The 22,441-nt window shown below is 42.0% G+C and overlaps 1 protein-coding gene across 1 annotated transcript; it reads left to right on the top strand.

Annotated features, from left to right (window-relative positions):
* Positions 1–263: 263 nt before the first annotated feature.
* On the top strand, positions 264–22,291 carry T265_08888 (hypothetical protein; the record flags this gene model as incomplete). Its single annotated transcript, XM_009174816.1, has 10 exons — positions 264–291; positions 672–988; positions 4,605–4,791; positions 5,058–5,103; positions 7,239–7,422; positions 8,718–9,071; positions 11,128–11,520; positions 16,212–16,607; positions 18,431–18,529; positions 22,055–22,291. The coding sequence occupies 10 exons, from the start codon at positions 264–266 to the stop codon at positions 22,202–22,204; spliced, it is 2,154 nt and encodes a 717-aa protein (XP_009173080.1).
* Positions 22,292–22,441: the final 150 nt, after the last annotated feature.

Raw genomic sequence — 22,441 nt, 5'->3', positions numbered from 1 at the left:
AACAGATTTGGTTTTGCGAGAGAATCACATGGAACCCAGCTGAATCTCTCGTTTGTGATGTTTCTAAGCTACTGAATGTGCTGCACCAGGCCGCCTCATGTTTCATTTGATGCGATATTCGAGGTATCGTTGGCTTTTGAAGAATTTTCAGCAACTTTATGAGCAAACCATTACCTTTATACATGTATCGTGATATCTCAAATATCCTACCAACTGAAACACTAAGCGGCCTGATGCAGCACATTCAGTTACTTAGAAACACCATGAACGAGAGATTCAGCTGGGTTCCAGGTGAGTCTCTCGCAAAGCCAAATTTGTTTGCAAATGAGTGTATTTCGCTATATCAATAGTTTTTTAATCCATGAAATGCACGAAAAGACTCACTTTCCGTTCAGCTAATGGGGTTTTAAACCAAGTTTTGTTCACTAATTAGGGGATTTAAACGAAACTACACGTTTTGTCTGTTTCAAGCCTCCACACTCTGAATCAGCTGCACAGGAGTTATGCATTGTCTGATCCAAACGGACAAATGACAAAATTTCAGTGTGCTGTTCCTGAGATTCCAGTGGTAATGAGCAAATTTTTTCCTTCTCATTCCAAACTTCTAGCTTCATGGCAACACACCTTTCTTCCGCACAGAAACATGGATGCTGAGTCGGATGTTTTAACAGATAGTTTGGAAGATAACACTTTGAGAGCGTGTTCTCAAACTTTCATCAGTGACCCCCAACGATCTGTGATGGAACTCGCTGCAAAGCAGCCCAAACAACTTTCCGCAGAATATGATTTCAGTGACGGCGAATTATCTCTGGCTTCAGGTTGTGGAAAAAGAACTGACCCTTCAGAAGGCCTGGAACAAGCACAAATTCCATTCATCCCTCCTCTTGAATTGACATCTTGCAGCAGTAGTGTCATCACGGATGCTGAAGATCCATTTAAAGGTGTCCTCGATATTGACCTCCGTTATGATTCAGAACATGACTGCACGGTGAGTTTGGATAACCGTTTTCAGACATAAAGAGTCTTCACCCCATCGGCTTGTCCTTCGGCTTTTTTAAACACTTCAGTGTGCCGGACAGTGCAGATAAAGCTCTAGAGTAGATTATCGTTGATAATTAAGCGTTTTCTCACACAAACAGATTTACGTATAAAAAACTGAACTGAATACTTTCCGGAATGCCATTTTGTTTAAATAAGTAACCAACTTAGGCGAAATACCGAAGCCGAAAACATCTAGTGTTTACTGAACCCATCGCGGGGAAGACCTTTTAGAAAACAACGGGAAGTGTCCTATAGACAGCGTTTACCTTCCAGCGTAAAGAGCTTCTCGATCAGTTTCCGAACTGGCTCCATTTTATGTTGAGGTTAAGTAGGAAGTTACCACATCTCATCTATTAATTTTCGAGTGAAGCCGTGTAACGAGCAGTGCAACTGGTGGGGCATACCCTGAGGGATGAAACTGATGAATCAAGATTACACTGGCTGCTTTCCTCAGAACTCCATGCGCAACAGCAGTCCGCTCATTTTGGCGCGCAGCAATCACAGAAGGTGTCTTGTGGAATTTAGGATAGCTATGGCCAGTTGAATAGGGCCACTACAACGCCCAGAAAACTTATCTGCTTAAAATGACTAAATATCGCTTTTGGTAAATTTATTGAACTCTCCGGTACCTCGTGGGCTGTGGAACTAAAACTGACTGGATTTGGTATGCTAATACGAGCAAACTGGGCGCCATCAAGGAATAAACACCAGAACTACGGCATTCAGGTGATTCTTACCGATGGTGTAGCTTACTGGTTTGAAGTAGTTGTCATGACTGAAATATTTCATCCATGTTCATGCGAAACCTGTGATGCATTCGACTACAAGAAACAAATGATGCTGGTGTCAATAGCTTCGAAATGGCTGTGAAAGAAAAAACATGCATCTTAACAAACGTGCGGCCCCTTCCAGCGGGCCCACGAATTAGCGTGATCTCCAGTGATTCTTCACTGTGAGATAAAAAAAGAGTGCAAAGACCTGAGTTCTTTTTATCGTACCGGCATCGCATATTGTTTTATGTACTTAACCAACACAGGCTGGTTTGTCTAGGATTAACTTTGGATGGAAGGCTATTCAGTAGTTTACGCAGTAGACAACGTTCATTTGGGGAGATAAATCGATGGTCGATATTTTACGCTACGTGGAAGAATGCAGCTTCGCAAGCACTCATGGGGGAAACGCAGCTGTTGTCTCGTGCAGCCTTGTCAGCAGGCAAGAGTCTCCCACTCAATATATTACCAACAAATTTTATTCGAAACATGTAATTTTTCACACCATTGCTTCTAACCAGACCACTGATCGAGATCTGATACACCGTTTCTGGGTACGCCCCTACTCTAAGTCAAGCATGTGCTGTTTGTCCACAAAATTTTGAAACGGTTTTATTGAGACAACTTAACTTGAAAATTTTTGTCCGGAATACCAGGGACGAACGTCGCAGCGTCAGTTTCACAGACTTATGAAGTGTGTTTTTGTCCTTGTTGTGGTCGCACTCTGGTGCCATTCGCATCAAGCTCTGTCTCTGATGGTGGTGAAATCCACATACCCTTTATTATGCGTCTGCAAGTACATCATTACACAACGATTACACAGCAATACAGTCGATCACTTGCCCAGACCCTCCAGTATCCCTTTTGTTAGTGGACAAATGTGTCGGTGAGGACCACCACAAGTTTTCTACAGTTGTAGTCTGATGATGATTTAGATTTAGATTTCCCACTCCACCTTCCCTACATTAAGAGGCCCCAAGGGCTAAATGGAGTCACTTTAAATACAGGTGCTCGGCTGATATCCACACAATTTGTATACCTTATAGTATTGGTAGTTGATCAGGTTGTCGTTAATCTGTTCACAAAGATTGGTAGTCTGTCTGCAAATGTTTCTTCCTAAGTCGAGGAGACATCATCATTGCACAGTTGGGTGCGCTGACGAGCTGAGTGCGCACTGACGATTTCCTCTTGACTGAGGGCGAAACGTTTGCAAGCCGATTGCCCAGCTCGATGAACAGATCAGCGACCATCTGATGAACCGTCAGTACACATATCTGAGCTAAAATTATTTTGGCACATTAATTACACCTTATAATATGTTTGCGTACGAGTAACAAACCAATGATGCCTCCACACGTTTTCAATGCTTACCGGTGTGCTAGCAAACCATGAGTGGTACTGGGAATATAACGACGTAGATTTCACTTCCCCCTGTAAACACATTCATTAATTGAAAAAAAATTGATGATTATTTCTTTCCAACTATTTATATGGACACGTTACTCAAAAACACCCTTGGCACACTCCTTCAACTCACGAAATTTTTGTTCATCACTGGTCTCGGGTGAAGCACTCGTGGACTATTCGTGCTGAATACTTAAATTTGTCCTATAGGCCATAGGGTTCTGGGGTATAAACAAAGTAGGTCCAAATGACCCAGTCGGTGATGATGTTATGTAATGGAGTGTACAACGCAAAGTTGCCCAAAGGAAAAATCAGTAGATATCCAAGATATCATGTTTTTTTATTCGTAGGCAATATTGATTTTAAAAGTTTTACAGGCCAACGTTGAGGAGGACATTCGGAGTCTGAAGGTTTGAGTTAAACTTGCTAGCAGTACTACTGCGTTTCTGCTCATTGTGCTAGTCTCAATGAGTTGATCATCAAAACAGCAAATCTCACTCTAGACTTGCTGTTCATTGTAAAATGCCATTTTGGACAACCGGATAGCAATGACTCTTCTGTTTTTCGAAGTAGGAACAAAACGACCTGCCACATATTGAATAAGAGATTGTTCAAAGGTTTAGAATATACTCACTTCCCTTTCGTTACCTGTCACAGACGTTTAGTTAAGATGCGTTCAAAAGTTTTCTTGCTTGACGGAGAACTACTTGTAAGGCTGCTGAAGACTATTCTGTAACTCAGTCCCTGCTTTACTCTTCTTGAGGTTCGTCAGGTAAGCCTATTTTTAACTCTCAATTCATCCTATTTTCTACTCGAACGCCAAACAATACGCATATCGCGATAAACACCCGATTGCGAATTCAGGTGGTATGACCAGTAGACTCGAGTGAATATTATTTGGATCTTCGAACGAATGTGCCGCAATAAAGCAGCTGCATACTTTAGATAGGTGGTGTGTGAACCGTTGGATTTCCTCAACTAAGAAGAAGTAGCTATTGGCTGCCCTAAAACTTTTCATCGTTTTCATGGTAAAATCCAGCCTCTATGATCGATTTACTTCCGTGCTAACAGAATTGCAAGTAGAAGCGACTCAGTTGACTGAAAATTTTTAGTTCGTTCGTTTTCTCAGAGTTTGGAACCGAAAATGTTTGAGGGTACGCGATTACTTCTCTAAACCTTTGGGCCGTGTTGAAATACAAGGCTTCTGAAAACCCGGGCTTACTCCACTCTGTATTAATTTGAGTCATCTGGCAAATGTATTTCCGAACCAATGAAGTTGCGATTCGCATCTTTTAGCGTTTGGTGTTTTCCACTACTGAAAACTTACTCAGTAAAACTTTGGCAACACTTTTGCCAGTCATTAAAATGGGTTAATTTCTGCTTCATCAGCCCTCAACGGGATCCCGGAGTAGCGAAGCCAAAGACAACACAATATCGAGTAGATGGAACGTTTTCAGTGAGGAGCTGAAACAAAGGCAGAAACAAAGTGAACAACTGACCAAGGTCTCCAAGGCGCGGGTTGCCAATCAGACCGCCAGTATACCATATGACGGTGGGCTGATCTATGTTGGCGACAGTAAGTCTCCATTGAGAATGATTCAATCAGACCACCATTTGCTGTTCATCTTGTCGTTAATAGCTATTATGGCAGGGGTTTACCAACTGATGTCCTTCAAACTAGCAATGATCAAGACTTCCATCCGGTAAAATTGGGCTGTGTATCTGTTTAATCCATAGGAATGATTGGGCGCCAAGTTCGGCCTGAAACAAGGTACATGGATACAGTCAATTTTGTACAAGCAAACAAAACCAAAATAGCGTGTCGGAAACACAAATCGTTAGGTTCTTATTCGGCGATATATCAGGGTGGAAAGTCCACGGAAATAAGGTAAGTCCCACTGCTTTTGCACCGCTAAAATTTAAGCTGGAAGTTACAGAATGCATACCATCAATGTTAGCATTCATCCTCTTTAGTTTCTTGTAATAACCCATTATAAATGACCGTTTGTGTATAACACATTTCGAGGACCTACGTAGTTTTTTTGACAGGATTAATTTTGATTCATATCTCGTATCAAAAATTTCATTCCAAAGAGGGCTGTCAGAGAAGGGTTATTACCATTTTGTTTCGTTATTCCACCTCAAAAATTGAATTTCAGGACAATATCAGGTCACTGACTACAGTTTCATCAGCCTGAATTGCGGAGCTCCCGTGGAACAAATACGCCAGCATTGTTTTCTCGATGTTTTGATTAGTACGGAAGACTATTTTGGTGCAGAACAACCATCGTGATTTTTTATTACAAAAGAATTGCCTGGTATATTAGGTGGTGAAAAAAACGAACCCTTTGAAATGGAGGCATCGTCTAATCTTTACACCATCATCGGGGACAAAACCCATAGTTGTGTGTCAGCGTGTCACTGTCGTACAACCACTATCAATCAGTTGACAGACAACTTGTTGTCTGCAGGAGAGCCGATTGGAGATATCATGATTTACACACAGGCCTACTCAGGTCACCAGACATAGCTGACATCGGATCATAGCCACTTTTTCGGTGTTTCCAGCCTGGCATGAGCAGGTTAAATGTAATCCAGGGCGAAACCGGTAGTTGGCTCCCGAAGAGTTCTGAGCAACCTTGTGAATAGTTTCCTCTACGAACTTAATATACTTTTTAAGGTTGATCGCACCTTCAACTCAAGGTGCTTCACAATCACTCCCATACTCCTCTACCAAATCAAAAGTTACTCTTCTCATGAATGTTTCATTATACAGTGCAGGTGCTAAATTCACTGGGAATTTGTTACTCGGCCACAATAACGCAGTCCCTAGTGCCGAATAAATTCTCCCTCAATTGAAACTATCGGCTCACCTTCAGCTAACCGATATGCAGTCTACTCAAAATCTGACAATAACGTATTGCCCCCTTGCCCGAATAGACCATACTTCGAAACCGAGCCTTTCTCTTGGATTCCACCAGCAGTTGCATGTTTCATTATTAAACTATTGTTACCATCCCCGGTAATACCTCTTAAGAGGAGTTAATTCTATCTTGGAATAATTTGAACGGTATGGGACATTTTTTCCTAAATTGAAGTCGACAATAAAAAACAGGAGCAAAGAAAACACATTTCTGGTCCCACAAACAGCTGGTTGCTCTTGAGAGGTAGCGCTTCGGTTCGGAACGCCATATATCGTTGATCAAACTTACCAGGAAAACCGCACACCTCGACTTTGTCAGTTTTTAAAGGCAAGCTCACCGTAGAAATACCAGTAATCTTTTTAAAAATTTTTCTTGACTAAACATAGCTTAGTTTAGCTTGGAACATTCACAGACACCTCTGGTTAGGAATTGTCACAGCTGTAATGAGGACTGACGGTCTGCAAGGGATAATTTTATTTCTGCATCGTGATGAGCTTTCTTCATCTGTGATCATTTCGTGCTTCTTATTAGCTAGGTGACACAAAACTTACTTTTTCGAGATACATAAGGGTAGCTCATGACCACGGTACAGTCAGGGGAGGACAGCTACTTTCAGGTTCACTCCAGACGAAGGTGAGAATTTTGTTGCATACCCAGAGTTGTGCGAAACGACCGGACACAAAAGACTCGCTTGATAACCTAACAACACATCTCCTATTGCGTGCCTGTGTAGTGGAGAACTGTCGCGCTGTAGGAAACCCTGGCACGAATTTTTATGGAACCTTACTTGAGGCTGGCAAAGAAAACTGCAGTGAATAACGTCATCGATTTTTGGCGGTTGCTGAACCAGGCGCTTGTTTTTTATTGTCTTACATAAGCTTATCCTTTCGGAACCGAGTCTACGTTGAATTTGTGAGTAGTGAATATGCTTCATTGGGGAATTTCCGAACTACGTGTGTCTTATCAACATTTGCTGATTGGTAAACACGTGGATCCTTGTGGAACTCGTTGAAAGTATACCCCATAGTTCTACCTCAACCCCTGTTCCTCGACTTATGTGAATCAGAACATAACGTTGGTGGTCTTTTCCTGCCTCCAGTAAATCTCCTCTACCTTCGTTACGGGGTGAGCATGGGAGTAATCACTTGTTCAATCAGCGAATGCAAATGCAAAACGCAGCATACTCCGCCCCAACGCTTCTTGGCCGCGCAACTCCGCGAAACGTGGCACGCAAACTGTCAAAAACGGATGGACATACTGATGAGGATGGTTCTGTGAATCAGGTGAGGTGAATAAGCAGTTTGAAGAAAACTAATCACACAAACCAAATGAGTTAAGAAAACATCTGAAAACACACGAGTTAGTTTCTCATTTTCACTTTAATCCTTTGTAAGATTAGGATTTTGTAAGCCTTGTCCTCCTTTTGGCCTTCTGGGCCTTATTCTTCGTGAAAAAGTGGACTCGAGCATGTGAATGCACCGGTGTGTACACAAATTTGATGAAATCTAGTTCATCTGAATTCGCTCCCATCGATTCTTCAGTTGCTTAGTGTAGTACGACGTTCACCATTATTATACAAGTGGTGCTACATTTGAATGGCCAGCTGAGCTACCTATGGTGCTTTAAAACTGCTGTACTAAAGTTCAATAAGCACTGTAAGTCACCATAAGATTATTCTGGTTATTCTTTTCAAAAGGTAGCAGAAAGAAGACTTTTTAACGTCGGAATATTATAGAATATCACGGGTGACGAGGGCAAAATATATTCCTTCAACTGGAGTCCGAAGTCGTCGGATTGCTAGGTGCCTGAGTCCTTGAGGAGCCGAATAAGGTGTAAATTACAAGCCCTAAGGCCGACATAAACCAGGGGATTAAGATCAGAAAAGAAACACAAAATGCCAGTTAATAGCCAGCAACCGGCCCAAGCATGAAGATATCGCAATGAGCATCAGTCGTAGATCTTTTACATCAAGACTGCGGCGGCACCAGTCAATTTGGATTAGATTCAGCTGACTGACGCGCCTCCCTCAGATAAAGTACCATGAAAATGCCATCTAGAAATCTTTGTTATTGCGCCAATCAAGTGGAATTTGATGGCAAGATGATGAATCAATAGCACTTATGAATATTTGAATTTTGACCCAGAATTAGCCTTGGAGGTGTGTTATAGCGCGACTGATCTTGATTTAAAAAATATGATGTAAGTTAATCCTCACAGTCGCTGGCCCGTTGTTAGACGGTTTTTGGCGGTTGTCGTCAGTTTCGCTTTCTTTTTGAGTTTTGGCGTCATGAAAAATTCACGGACCTCTACATCTACACTAATTACACAGGTCTAACCGCCGCGGCAAAAAGCGAGCGGGATATTATATTTTGGTGTTATAGTTCAATCAAAGGAGTATTCCCCCCGTCCAAATAATATATTTGTGTTTTGGTACCAATTTGAAGTTTAGATATTTATGCGCCCACGAATCTTGTAGTACTTCTCACTCGAGTGCCGCTGTTTGGTTCGGCTTACCATGTTTCACGTGAGGAATTTCTTTTTTCCTTGGTAACTCTTTCAACGGTGTTCTTCCATTCAGTGTGATAACCTCAACCGCTTCAAGAGCATCATTCATCACAACCGACCTTCTGTCGAGCAAAAATCCAACCAGATACAGACAAGAGAAGTGTACATACAATCTGGATCACCAACGGATTTGCGATATAATTCCACCGGGCACATAAACTCGTCCACTTATCCTACTACTCCACTCGGCACTGGTAGTCACGCTCATCCCGTAAGCTGTTTCACAATCCACCATTTCATTCTGATTGCAAAGTATTCGAATTCTTTAGGTAACATTATCACTGTCCTTAAAAACGGTTATTCTGTGGATTGTGGAATCACACGAGTGTCTGAATGTTTTGGGACCGAGGCTCCGAAACATGAGAAGGTTAGCTACACCCATATTATTTGATGTTTTGTCTGGGCGACCACAAAGTTAGGGCCCATATTCGAAACATACTCTAAGTCGCGATGTTAAAGGAATGGTCATACATTTTTTAAGGTCAGTAAATTCAGTGCAAACGGCCTCATAACTTTTCAATGAATTTCTTCCCTGATATCTTCAACTTGGTTTATCATCTACGAGCCAGCAAGCGGTCAGTGTTTAAACAACCTGACAACGTCAAATGCTTGTCTTGGGACCCATCTAATCATTGAGCGTGATTCTTAGTTCTGCCATGCAGAGATTCAAGTCCATGTTTGAAATTCGAATAGTAACGTGCAACAGTCGAGCATCGACTGATGAGTCTCAGTAACACAAATTACACCAAGCTGGAGATTGTTAAGTGTATCACGGACCTGAGAGTATCGGAGCACTCTGTTGTTATCCTTCTTGTTCCACATGGTTGATGCGGCTGACTTCCCCTCGTCCTCCAATCCTTCACACTTTAGTTGTGATATTTTGTTGACTGACTGCTCGAGCATCCTAGCGTTCTCGTAATTAAGTGATGAGCGCACAAGTCTCTCCATGGTCCTTGAGCACTGATTTCATAACAGGAACGCTAATGGTGCATCTCCAGCTGTGGAAAACCGTGAACATGTTGTCGAGTAGAAATAACTGCCACAAATTGCTCTCCAATAACCTTGGGAAGTGGGGATGACTAGCTACACACTAAACGTGGTAGCTATTCCCATCTACGTAGGAACTTTTAACAAACGGGCAGTTACCAAAACTTCTACTTCCTTAACACTGATGTGTTCCTATCTCTGAGACACTCAAGCTTATTCACGAATCGTCGAGCGCCAAAAAGGAACTCATCTCTTTGATATTTCACTCTTCGTGTGTCCGGTGATCCGGGAGTGGTGACTGGTGGAATTTGTGGCATCTTGTTAGAAGTCAGTCCTAGTGCTGCTGTGAGCAATCGCCCTCGGTGGCCGTTTGCAGTATCGACACAGATCCCATAGGGCTGCAGTTTCGACGCTGAGAAGGACTCTTTTTAGTGAGATTTACACCCGAACTTACTTGTTAAGCAGAAGACATTGATAGTGCCATCCTTGTGGACAATGTGAATGCACAAGTCGGTCACCTGAGCTCCATGGAGTCCCATCTGGACATGAATTGCAACTGAAAAGCTGTTCTCAATATATTTTTTGACTGACTCCGTTTCTTGAATTCTACTGTGCACAAGTGACATAAACGTACTCTGACATGGTGCGGTTTGGTTGTTGGTCTGTTCGCCGAGCATGACAGTTGGATTGCAATCGTTTCATCACCAATCGAGATGACATCGTCATTGCACGGTTGAGTTAGTCAACCCTATCTCACAGGCTGAATTCTTAGCACCGGAGTCCGTGCCAGTGAAATTTATGCACAGACTACAATAGTGTGACTGCATGGACTGCTACTGAAATGAATTCATATCTTGATTGCTGACCATCCTCTCCTTATCTCAACTCATTCGAGCCAACGTCAAAATTGTCTTTGTTTCATCAAATCAGACCTATTTTTCGTCTAAACTCTGTGTCTGTAAAGAGACCTGTCAGAGCAAACCACATATGTTCGGCATCCATCTTCTGGTAAATAGCAATAAATCTGGACGAAATATTTTATACCACTTTGAAATGCTGGATTAATCTCGCTTTGCTTTCTTAGTGTATCTTTCATATAGAAATCGAGATAACTCAGTGGTTAAGGAGCAGAATTGCTGAGCAGGATGTCCGTGGTTCGGACTTAAACTAAGCATGTTGTCTGCTCCTGTTTAGGTTTGGCCAGTCTGGCAGTATCTCGGCCCTTGTGTGCCCTTCGGGTGACGTGCAAACAAGGTTCCGAAAGATATTTCAGTTGATCGACTATTATTGCAATTATTATTACTACCTTATTACTATCTTCTAATGGATTCATACCCACGCTTTTCTTCTTGAGACCCTTCAACTAGTTTTTCTCTGATTGCTTCAGCGAGTTAGTTGCTTATCAGTCTTGCTATCTTCATCCATGCTTTGTCTAGCTGTCAGCTTCCGGGGTATATCGCAAGGGTCTACAACAGCAGGCCGAACTTATCAAGGCACATCAACAGTTTTACCAAAACCGAACACAGCGACTGGTTGGCGATAGACTAACCAGACTAGATAAATTGTGTCAAAAAGTTACTCCTTCCGAAACAGTGATTTCTCGACACCCTTCTCCACACCTTCGTGAGCAGCCACATATGCATTCAGTCGAGCCGTTTGATTCACACGTAAAACATCACCGGAGCATCACCGCTCAGTTTTCGGAAAGTCCACATTGCCAGATTACGATGAAGCGGTACACCATGAAAGATTACACCCTTCTTCCCCGGATCCCTGTGCAATCAACGGGTTTAGGTCCTGACCTGGACTCTGCAGAATACAAGGCCAAAGTAAGTCGGATTGTTGTATCCTTCCTCGTCGCACACCACACAAAAATATTCCTATGACACGTGTATTTGGTGAAGGCTACCCAAAGGATCAATAAGTACGCTGAATCTTGTTCCAAGATCTAATTGATGATGTTTATCGTTTTTTCCATTTATGAAGAGATAATTCTTACTGTGAATTTGATACTTGCGCAGTCATTTAAATCACTTAGTCTATTCTTAACAGTAGTCGACAGAGTACCCATCGTATGTTCCAAGACGACTACTTCGATCTGTATACTGCTGTCGTCCACGCCAAATTCACTTGTGATTCATCGTACTATAATTTGCAATCGCCACTTTTTCATGTGGTAGACGATTCAGGGATATCAAAAATGTCTCCTCGATGGGGATAGGCAGCTAGTCATTTCAGACGCCATCTGGATGACCATACATCCTTCTCTTGGCCCTTCCAATATGTTTTGGTAGGAAACGCAGAAATTTTTCATTTTGACCGAAGTATCTGCTTTAGGGCATCACGACGAGACTGGACTTTACCGTGGTGTGACAGTTTGTGTATTGTTGTTTGGTGCCATCAGCCGGGTCGCCTTGCTCGTTGCACACTGCAGGGCGGGTAAGCTAAAAAAAGGCGACTGTTGAAGTCCTTCTTCTTGCTCTTTCGCATAATTTTTCTTTCCCCTCTTAACACCCCATTATTAACTCTCTTCTTGTAAGTCTATCACTTATGACTAATGACTCAATTCGTCGTGAATCAATTTTGCAAGTAACATCTGCGCGTCAGCGTCGTGCTGTTCATGATGATGATGACTGCTCTGGATTTTCGACAGCCTTGCATGCAGATGGCTGATACATATACGGATTCACTCAATTGTTGAGCCTAGATGACAGTCATCACCTCCTCTGGCTTGAGTCTTCGTAAGTGCTACACACCAGTATTTGGACGTAGGTTACCTTTGCAAGGTTATGCCCGAAACTTGGTAAATGCAATTTATCATGCGTTTCTTAGTCTTATCTGCTACTTTTGAACCATCACCCCTGCTAAGCTAGCCACTAGACCGAGCATGAGAATGTTGTCTGATAGCTGATTCGATGTGCTTGTGATGGCACTAGTACTTGAATGACTAGGGGTGTGATTAAACAAACCTCTCTATAATTTTAGTTTTATAAAATACTAGATAAGTGATGGTAACTGTAGGCAACATTTGTACTTAGACCCCTTGTAGAGCCTGGACATATGTTGAGCTGAATTTAACTGGGGAACGATAACCGTTGGATGATGTTTTCTACTAAAATTTATTGCAAGCGTTGTTTCACTCACTAACTCTGAGGTTGGCTAGGATTCCACTGCACTCAAGAACGTGTTTGGATGAGGTAACTATGAATCAGTAAGCTTTCTAAAAAGGGATAGGAGACAGCAATTCCAACGGAAAAATACACAGGCGATAACCGATTTTCAAGTAGGATTTAAAGGAGATGAACCTGAAAAGATAGTAATCGAAGTGTAGACCACTGTCTTTGGCTGCCGGTAGGAATTCTTTTTTGATGAAATTGCACTTTACAACAGCTTTACCAGTAGGGTTTTGAATGCAGTTGCTCAATATTACTTGTGTCCAAGAGCCATCTTGGCCATCCTCCAGCAATCAGGTGTTTCCCGAATGGTAAAACACCAACTGGGCAGGACTGTCACGGGCTGCGGAAGTGTGCACTCAATTTTGGGAATATCGGTAGCACAAAGTTGGGATTACAGACTTTTCCGATTTCATTTATTGAAGAAGTGCCTCCAACATTCGCCATTAGAGTAGTCGTAACGCGCCCTCCTCGCATGTCAGATGTCCGGATTTCAACCAACAAAGAATACGAGTTGCTGATTAGCTCTAGTGAGAGCAAAACTCGAGTTCAGTACTTCTTTCGCAGCAGGGGTGACGGTTTGGACGAGAGTGATGTGAATGCGAACTCCACAATTTCCACACCATCCATACTTACCCTAATTTTGGTGTAGTACCAATAAACCCACTTTTGCTTATGCTCGTTACAAGAGCATAAAATAGCACCTATGGACCTGTTGTTCCATTTAATTTGGCGCTATCATGATATCGATACCGAATTCGGCGGCACCCCTTAAATGCTGTAACACATTTTGCCATAACTATTTGGGTCGACGCATAATACATCATATTTTACGGCGCTGACTATGAACAGTGAAAAACTACCTAATTCTCACCATTCACTGCATAGTTAGCTTCCAGACAGGTTTCATGACTGAATCTTTGCATCGCGAATGAAAACATCGTAATGAATATCCGACCAAATTGTCCTGGGTTATTGCTCCGGAGGTGCTATAGCAACGAGATAACAGCATCTCACAAAAATAAATATTTGCCCTCAAATTTACCTAACTATATTTTACATGATGAGGCTAATCGTATTTCATTTTGCAGTAACCGGCTCACAGAAGCCGTTAGAGGGTATTCGGAAATCCCTTTTCAAGGTTGATAAGTGGCACGATCTCTGCATGTTTTAGTCCAACTTCTATTGTATTCACCCACTGTACTTCTCCCACCCACCCACATTGGGGTGGCTACAACGCGACCGTTTTCTCAGATTCAGGAAAGAATTAAGCTTATATTTGAAAACAATCTCTTCCAATTACGTCTGCCAGTTTAGTTCATCAGATGATTCTCAGGGGGGACGAACGGAGGTGAAAGTCATACTGATATAGGGTGATTGATAGCGCATGAGAAACAATCCCGCCAAACGAGTCACCCATGGAGCTGATTTTTGGGCCCCAAACTATCTGCTACGTCATTGGACAGTGAAAGGTTGCTGTCTGAAAATACTTGAAAGCATAGACAAGACTGCGTTTTATGGACTATGCGGTGCTTTTCAGTTTGAAGAAATAGCGACCAGAGGTGAACCAGAGCTTCTAGCGTAGTTTATCACAATAATCACATCATCAAATGCAAGATTTCCACCCACGATCTCTCTCTAATAAGTCATAATGAGAGCACAGACGGCAAGATGACAATCAGCCACCTATAGTACCGGAAAATTGACCGAATTTTAGCCTGCGTTTCTTGTTTACTTTTCCACTAAATGAACCTGTTAGGCCGATTTTCCCGTTTACTATTTATTGTGCTGAGTATTAGTTTCTTCCTCTAATCGATGGAGATCCATGATAAATGCTGACCTGCTATGTTCATCGCCTGATTCTGAAGTAGCTTGAGCACAGAAACTTTGGTGACATCATTCAATGTTTTTTAATGAATATATACTTGCCGAAACCTGCTAATCCAGTATTGAGCCAAGCTGCCATATCAATGCTTTCGAACATACCAAAACTATCATAATCTGAAAGCACAGAACGCTCAGAGTATTCCACCGTAAGTTAGCTTGTTTGGCGATGGCTATTACAAACCAACACAACCGGTTTAACGTGCTCGTTTTGGTATAAATGGTTTATGACAGCATATGATATCCCACCAGATTTTTCGACCGAATATATATCTTTTAGGGAGCTGTATAATACGTCCCATCTTCAATGTTACCAAAGTAAATCAGTCGATGATATTTCATAAAATCTACAGAATATATTTTGAAGGTTAGAGGGACTAACGCTCCTGGTCAGTAATTTAATGGCTTACCTAAATGCAGAAGAGAATTGCTGAAACCCGCAGCTTCTGCCATTTTTGAATTGCATCGTATGGAGGTTTCTGTCAGCTTGGCGTCCTGATGCTAAAAATTGGTGGTAGAACATAACTAACGTCTTTCAATATGGCATTATTTATATGGTTAATCAAATCTATTCAACAGCCGAAATCTGGTTTTACCGTCACGTTGCTCGCGATGTGGGTGTATTTGTTTACTTTCTACAAAGAAGTTGTCTCCGTTTCTGTCCCATAAATCAACAGCCATTACCACATGGGATGTGTTTTAAATGTTTCTGGTTTGTGGTGACCTCGTGAAAGCCATGATCAGATTGCGCGGCAATAATAACATCCACTTATTCTTTGATTATTTTTCTTGAAGTTTTTTCCGTCGCATCTTTCATACATTTTCGCTGAAGCTTATTAGAGATTTCGGAGGAGGCAGTTTAGAGCCTATCTCCTGTATACTTTCCGAGTGGTAACACAGTCCTCCTTATGTAGTACAGAATCAGAACTGATGTTAACAGTCAATGACCGTTGATTCTTTAGGATAGTTTTCCTAGATGAGGACCCGGAGGCGGGCCACATCAGTGGTTAGAGACATTGTTAGGCATGGCCCAGTCGCGCCCTAAATGGCGCTTCTGTATCCAAACTATTGCCTTCAATGCATAGCCACCTTCCCTATTTCCCCACTTAACAGTCTACTGACAGTGGTATACTTACGCACCAACTTGTCAGCTGCCGCCTCCAACGTGCAGCTACCTACCCCACCTCCACAAATCGTCGGTGAACGGAACTGTGGCAGCCTCAACCACAGTACGACAAGTATGCGGTTGTTACAGCCGATAATGATGAATATTTATGATTATGATGAGCTCAGCTTTTATGCCATCGTTACCTGAGTGAGCGATTATGGGTCAGATTCCATGTTTACTTTCCGTCTAGTCACGGTAAAGCCACAAACCTATGGTTTCGAACATGTGAAACAGCCTGCTCAAAACAGTTCTTTTCTAACCAGTGTCGATGCGCATCTACCTAATCACCATTCAGCTGAACAAATATCAGCGACAGCACGGCTATGCTGAACTTCTTCGAATGCGGGCTTCAAAACAACACGACAGAAGAAGCCGCAATCCAGTTCGTCCAAGGATCAACGACGTTGTTGAACATGGCGTGCGTAGTGAATCTGCTCATTGCAGATCGGAAAAATCACCAGTTGAGTTGTCCTCTCCTTCAATGGAAACACCGAGTGGAAAAGAACCTGGATTTATTGTGGTACAAGAAAGCGAAAGTGCACGCTCTTCCGCACGCAACCAGTCCGAACGACAGTCTGGCCTGGCTGAAGTCAAATTTCGGTCTAAATCACTAGAACGAACCACAATGGCAACTGACAAGTTATCTGAGAGGGAAGCCGAAAAACAAAAGATCATCCAGAAAAGAGAACTGGTGAGTTTTTCTTGCATTGTCCCCGCCCGCTTGTCTGACTGGGCATTCTCGTGGCCCAGTTTAGTTACTCACTTCATAACTCAACCTACGGCGTCCCATAGTCCATCTGACCAGAACACTTCGAGGTCACAGGCAAGGAGTTGTTGGCACTTCCGTTGCTTTCATCTGCCATTTACATGAAATACATGCATAGCTTATGAGAAGTCTAGCAACAAGGGAAATGACAATTACTTATTCAAACAAGTAAGTTCCTTCCCAAACTCTCTACGAGAAAGTGCTTCGAGCCAGTATCGTTTACGCACAAAAAACAGGGCGTCTGAATTTAATCCGCATTTATTTGGCCGGTGTGTTGCGCAACATAAATCTCGATCGGTGACAAATCGAACGAGCGTTCAGGAAGAGTATCTTGTGATCAATGAACAAGAACTCCAGAAGGCGTCAAATTACAGATGGATGCTTATTTTATCGTCATATATATCATTGAGAGAGAACTAGGTCTGTCCCTCTAGTATTTCACCACCACTTGAAGCAAGCAGATAAGAATGATAGAAACATCAAGTCCTCTCTGATCAACCAGACTGAGATCTGACATCTGAGGTCTTTGCTAATTGCACAGCTGAAAGAGGTTTTACCCACCATAGGCCAGGATATGGTTACTCCTAAACAACAGTCGCAGAAAAATTCCTTTTTGGTTGCCTAATATTTCCGTAGATTATTCGGGTCAACCGCCCCAAACAGCCATCCATTCGTTTGCTTTATAAACACGTCTTCATGTAGCTTATGACATGTGCAAATGTTTCTTGCTTTGTTGTTGTTGTTGTTTGCTCAAGATAGCTCAGTGGTTGAGTTGCGAACTTACTAACCGGAAGCTTCGTGGTTCAAATCAGACCCGGTACCTTGAGTGCACCTACCTAGGCTTGGGTAAACTGGTAGCTACTCAGCCCTCGAAATTCCTACGAATGCACGACAGCTAATCACTGAAAGCGTGTCACATTAGAACGGGTGTTATTATTACTGTGGTTATCACTAATATGAATTGCTCTACACTTATAATTATTAGATAAGAAACGTGATGAGTGAATATACTGGTCGCCCAATGTTGTTTCATGAAAAGTGAAGCGAGTCGTTCAGATGACTTTTGTCCGACTCTTCTATGCGAGACAGATAGGTTGGGATATAAATATTGATAGAAAGGTTAAAATAACCTGAAATACTCGTAAAAAAATTTTGACAACGTCAAACCTTATGTTCATTAAATTGTACGTCTGTAATATTATGACACGCTTGATTTTTATCTCAATTAAGTGACTGTTATCAAGGTTCCGATCTAAGTTACTGTCATGGTTTTCACCAAACCAAATACAGGACGTAAGTTAGTTAAAATACCGGGGAAGGACGTTGCTTATTGATAAACGCAAAATGAGCGCTTACATTCTACTATGCACGAATGTAAAAAATTCATTGGCACAGAGTTTTTAATAAGCAACATCCTCAAGCACCATACTTTTTGAATTTAATGTGCACAGATCGCAATGAGAACAAGAACGGGTCGACTTTTCATCAGCTGCAAAAAACCACCATGACTGGTCTCAAATTATCCGTACTTGCTATCTTAGAATTTCACTTTTTGCACACTTCAGTTACGGCTTCCATTGGCGAAGCGCACCGCATCGAAGCTGTTTACATAGCATTTCTAAAATAAGGTTTTCTATGCTAGTGGATATCCCCTACGCATTTGACACAATGGAATCGCTTCTTTTACATCTTGGCTTTTCAATATTTACTCTCAAATTGCTTTTGTTGTTTTGTCCAACGTGGACTAGATGAAACAATATGCAGAAAACATCCGCTTTAAACTGTCAAAGCAACGAGCAAAAGCCAAGAATCGTGCAACCCACAACTCTCCACTCGCATCTAAACAGGTTTGTTTCATTTTCATTTTTGGGCTTTAACTTTTCAGTAAAAGACACGCACAGCCGAGTGTACTCCTTAGAAGAGTATTCCCTGGCATCTGTGTTTGAAAGTGGACTATACCCAAGCTTTTTGATTAAAATGTGATACCTTATTCCTCCTGTTTCAACCAGTTGAAGGCTTTTAATTTGTTGCTAACAATAAGGTGAATCTAGAGACAACAGTTTGTAGCCATCTGTACCTTCTACAACATGTGACTGATTTTTTGTCACCTTCAAAATGAGAACATGTGGCAGTCGAGACTGAGATCGGTCGGCTGTGGTCACTTTTATCTGATCCAGCGTCGACAGCCTCAGCTCTTGAGTCCCCAACGTACTTGGCAGTTTCCCAGTTATAATCAGGGATAGGTGGTTGGATCCTTTTCCCAAACTGTCACAGTGACGTCACAGATGCTAGCCAGGTTAGCGGTGTAAGATCCTGCAGTTCTTATTCTGTTCCAACGAAACTGGCATCAAGAATATTATGCTGGTTTCGTGGTCACTAAGCCGTATATCTGCCTCAAAAATGCCATTTGTGAAATACACTTTTTCGCAAACTAATTTGCTTTTTCGGGACACACACCTGGAACCCAGCTGAATCTCTCAGTGTTGATGTTTCCAGGCAACTAAATGTGCTGCATCAGGCCGCCTCATGTTTTAATCGCTACGATATTCGAGATGTCGCGATACATATATTTTTTTGTAATGCACTACTCATAAGTTTGTTGAAAACTCCACGACAGACCACGACCGGTTTCGCCATTTCTTGGGGCTCATCAGGTAGGTGCAGTCCCCGAGTTTCTGTCACCCTTATGTTCTACGTGAAACCAAATCGCACGAAATCAGCGAAATACACTCATTTGCAAACTAATTTGGTTTTTTGAGAGACTCACCTGGAACCCAGCTGAATCTCTAGGTTTTGATTCTTCCAGGCAACCGAATGTGCTGCACCAGGCCGCCCCATGTTTCAGTCGCTACGATGGTTTGTGACAAGAGTTTTATGACACAAACGTAACGCATGGCTAGATATATTCTTAGATGTCTTTCGTCTCTCAGACAATTGAATGTTGGTTTTCAACACCCAAGTTATAGGGTTGTGTATGTGCGCCCAAATTTTCCCGAGAGTTATGCCAACCCTTAAAATATGAATCAGACAACGTCGTATTACATTATTTATGGATCACTCATAGAAGCTATGGAAACTGAACGACCACAACCGATCAGTAATCTTGGTCTCAACCATAGCCAAAGACACACGGATCAGTATAACTTCAGCACCCAGTGTTTCTGTATAAACCTAGCTAACGAATAAACCCAAGCATAATAAATCTGGTTTTATAAGGCGCCTTGCATTTTATGTGTTGGTTATGCGTGGTTTCAGATTGATCCCCGTGGAAACAAATATTAAAAATTCCAGGGTTTTTAATGATATTTTTGTGCGGATTGATCGCAAAGACGATTACCGCAGAATCTTATATTCGTGGATCCGTTGTTACGTATTGCGCCAAACTGTTTACACCGCTTTTTCCTTCTTGCTATACCTATTGAGGTCACAACCAACCACAGTCAGGCGTTCTAAGGGAAAAACCTGGCGTTTTTCTGATGTATTTTGGTGTTCAACTCCACGGAGTAACTTACCTACGTACCTGGAAAGAAGGTGATCCGGAAGTTTGAGGACATCATCTTCGTGATCAAAATTACATCAGCGTTTAGTAGTGTCACTTCTTTGTCGTACAACTATGATTTAGTTGAGAGCCTTATTTTGAAAAAAAGAATACAAGTGGATGAGAACTGAACTCAGAGCTAGCCTACCACAATCATTTCAGGGTACCTACCCTAGGAAATGGTTTCATGTTGAGAAACTACCAGTGGCTTTCCGAAAGTTCTGCTTTAATCAGGGTTGTCCTAAGACTGTTTTTTTCGTCGAATTTACGTTTGTCATGGACAAGCTACTGCAGAAAAAGCTCTGAAAGTTCAAACTCATCTTTCACAGCTAACAATAAACATGCCGTTTTAGATTTTCGAACAGGACAATGATTTTTTCTCTAGTGCTAATCTATGAGCAATTTTTCTGAGCTTACGAGATTCCAATACGCTGCCACATCTTAGGAGTGTCCTAAACAGTTTAGGAGCTGAACAAATTGTTATATGTGGATGAGATATTAATCAAAGACGGACTCTTGTTTGATTTTTCGTGCCACTCACTCATGGTGTACAGTTCATCTATTTCTGGATCTAAAGAGTTCCATGAGTGGCTTCTATGAACACAAACTTTGTTTGCCCCCTAGCTTTGAGTGCTGATCCATAAAGGACTTACCTTGTTTCGGCTGGTGCCAGTCCATCCTGTGACCATGTTTGATTAAGCTGTGTGCTTTCTTCTGATGAATCGTTTCTTACGACGTCACTGGCAATTGATTTCGACCGAGCTGCACTTCATTAGATATGAAATGTTCTGCTGAAGTTCCTAATAGAACGAACACACAAATCGATGTGTGCTGACCGTAGGGGAGATATCGAGTGGCTTTCTTCGTGTCCGCTTTGTACCCACAAATTATAGTAATCGACCTTAACATCTTGCTCAAGAGCGCATGTTATCCCAGCACCAATTCCTCCTAACTGATCTTTTTCCCACGTTATCGGTGACCAGCAATCATCCTCTGCTTTTGTTTTTAGCAGTAGGTCTTGTAGCGGACCAACTGAGATGGTCAAATGTTAATACAGAATTGGTTCTGTTTTCATTTGGGCTGTGATGAAGAAACAATACAGTGTCCATCTAGCTGACAACGAAGTGACAATTTTTAATGCAATTGAGACACCTCTGTGGAAGAGATCACTGTGTGCCTTCGTGCCATCGACAAAGAGTGCAAGTATTGTCTAGCATTTGGACGTCTAACTTGCACCTTTTGAGATTTTGAAGCTGTGGGTTCCCAGTTGAGTGCACTATTAGCTCCCCACACCAAGTGAGAAGGTCTTTACTAATGCAGCGCTGACTGAACGAATTCTTGCTTGAGAACTGTGAGATTTTGATTTCAGTAGCTTACTTCCCAACCCCCCACTTAGAAGCCCACTGACAGACGTGTATTTAAGCACCAATTTACCAGCTCCCGCCTTCAATGCGCGCCTACCTACCATAGCTCTTCAAATCATCAATAAACTATATTTTGGCAGCTACAACCATTGTACAAGTACGCGGTTCCTATAGCTGATAATAATTATGATGATTATGACGATCTAGAAATTTGAGGCCAAATGGGGCGTAATTAAAATGCCTCAAAACTATTCACTTCCGAGGTTGAAAGAGAGCTTCTTCATCTGAATGCTTCTACACATGCGCGTTCTAATACCAGACTGGATGTACACATGCGAATGCATGTGGTCGCCACATCACAGAGAGTTTTACTACATAGTGGTTAGATTCTTTTGAATTTGTTATCTTTATCTGAACTTTTGGTCCCATTCCACCTTTCCTTGTTACGAGCACCTTCTTGAAACTTTCAGGAGCAGGCGAACCTCCTGCAGAACTCATCAATCTCTTCAATTATTTTGGATTCAACTGATGAACCACAACTACTTGAGATGCTCAGGCGCCACGAAGAAGATAGAAAACTTGCTGATGCATTATGGAAAGTGATAGGTGTTTCGCCCTGACACCAGACGAACGATGCGCGGCACTCATTTCCTGATATCTGACATTTCTATATAGCGTCTTTCTATTTTATTGAAACAATTTCCGAGACCAATCATGTACAGCCATGACAAAAATAATATCTGGGTCAACTCTCTCTCTCTCTCCCTTGAGTCGTCTAATTAGTTATGCAAAAAAAGGATAAACTCTTCATTTAATCACATTTGCTGACTAAGTCTAGGTCTGAACAAACCAACCGT

The sequence above is a fragment of the Opisthorchis viverrini genome (assembly GCF_000715545.1).
Source record: "Opisthorchis viverrini unplaced genomic scaffold opera_v5_244, whole genome shotgun sequence".
Lineage (NCBI taxonomy): Eukaryota > Metazoa > Platyhelminthes > Trematoda > Opisthorchiida > Opisthorchiidae > Opisthorchis > Opisthorchis viverrini.
The sequence above is the reverse complement of the archived record's forward strand: the minus strand, read 5'-3'. Positions and strand labels throughout refer to the sequence as shown.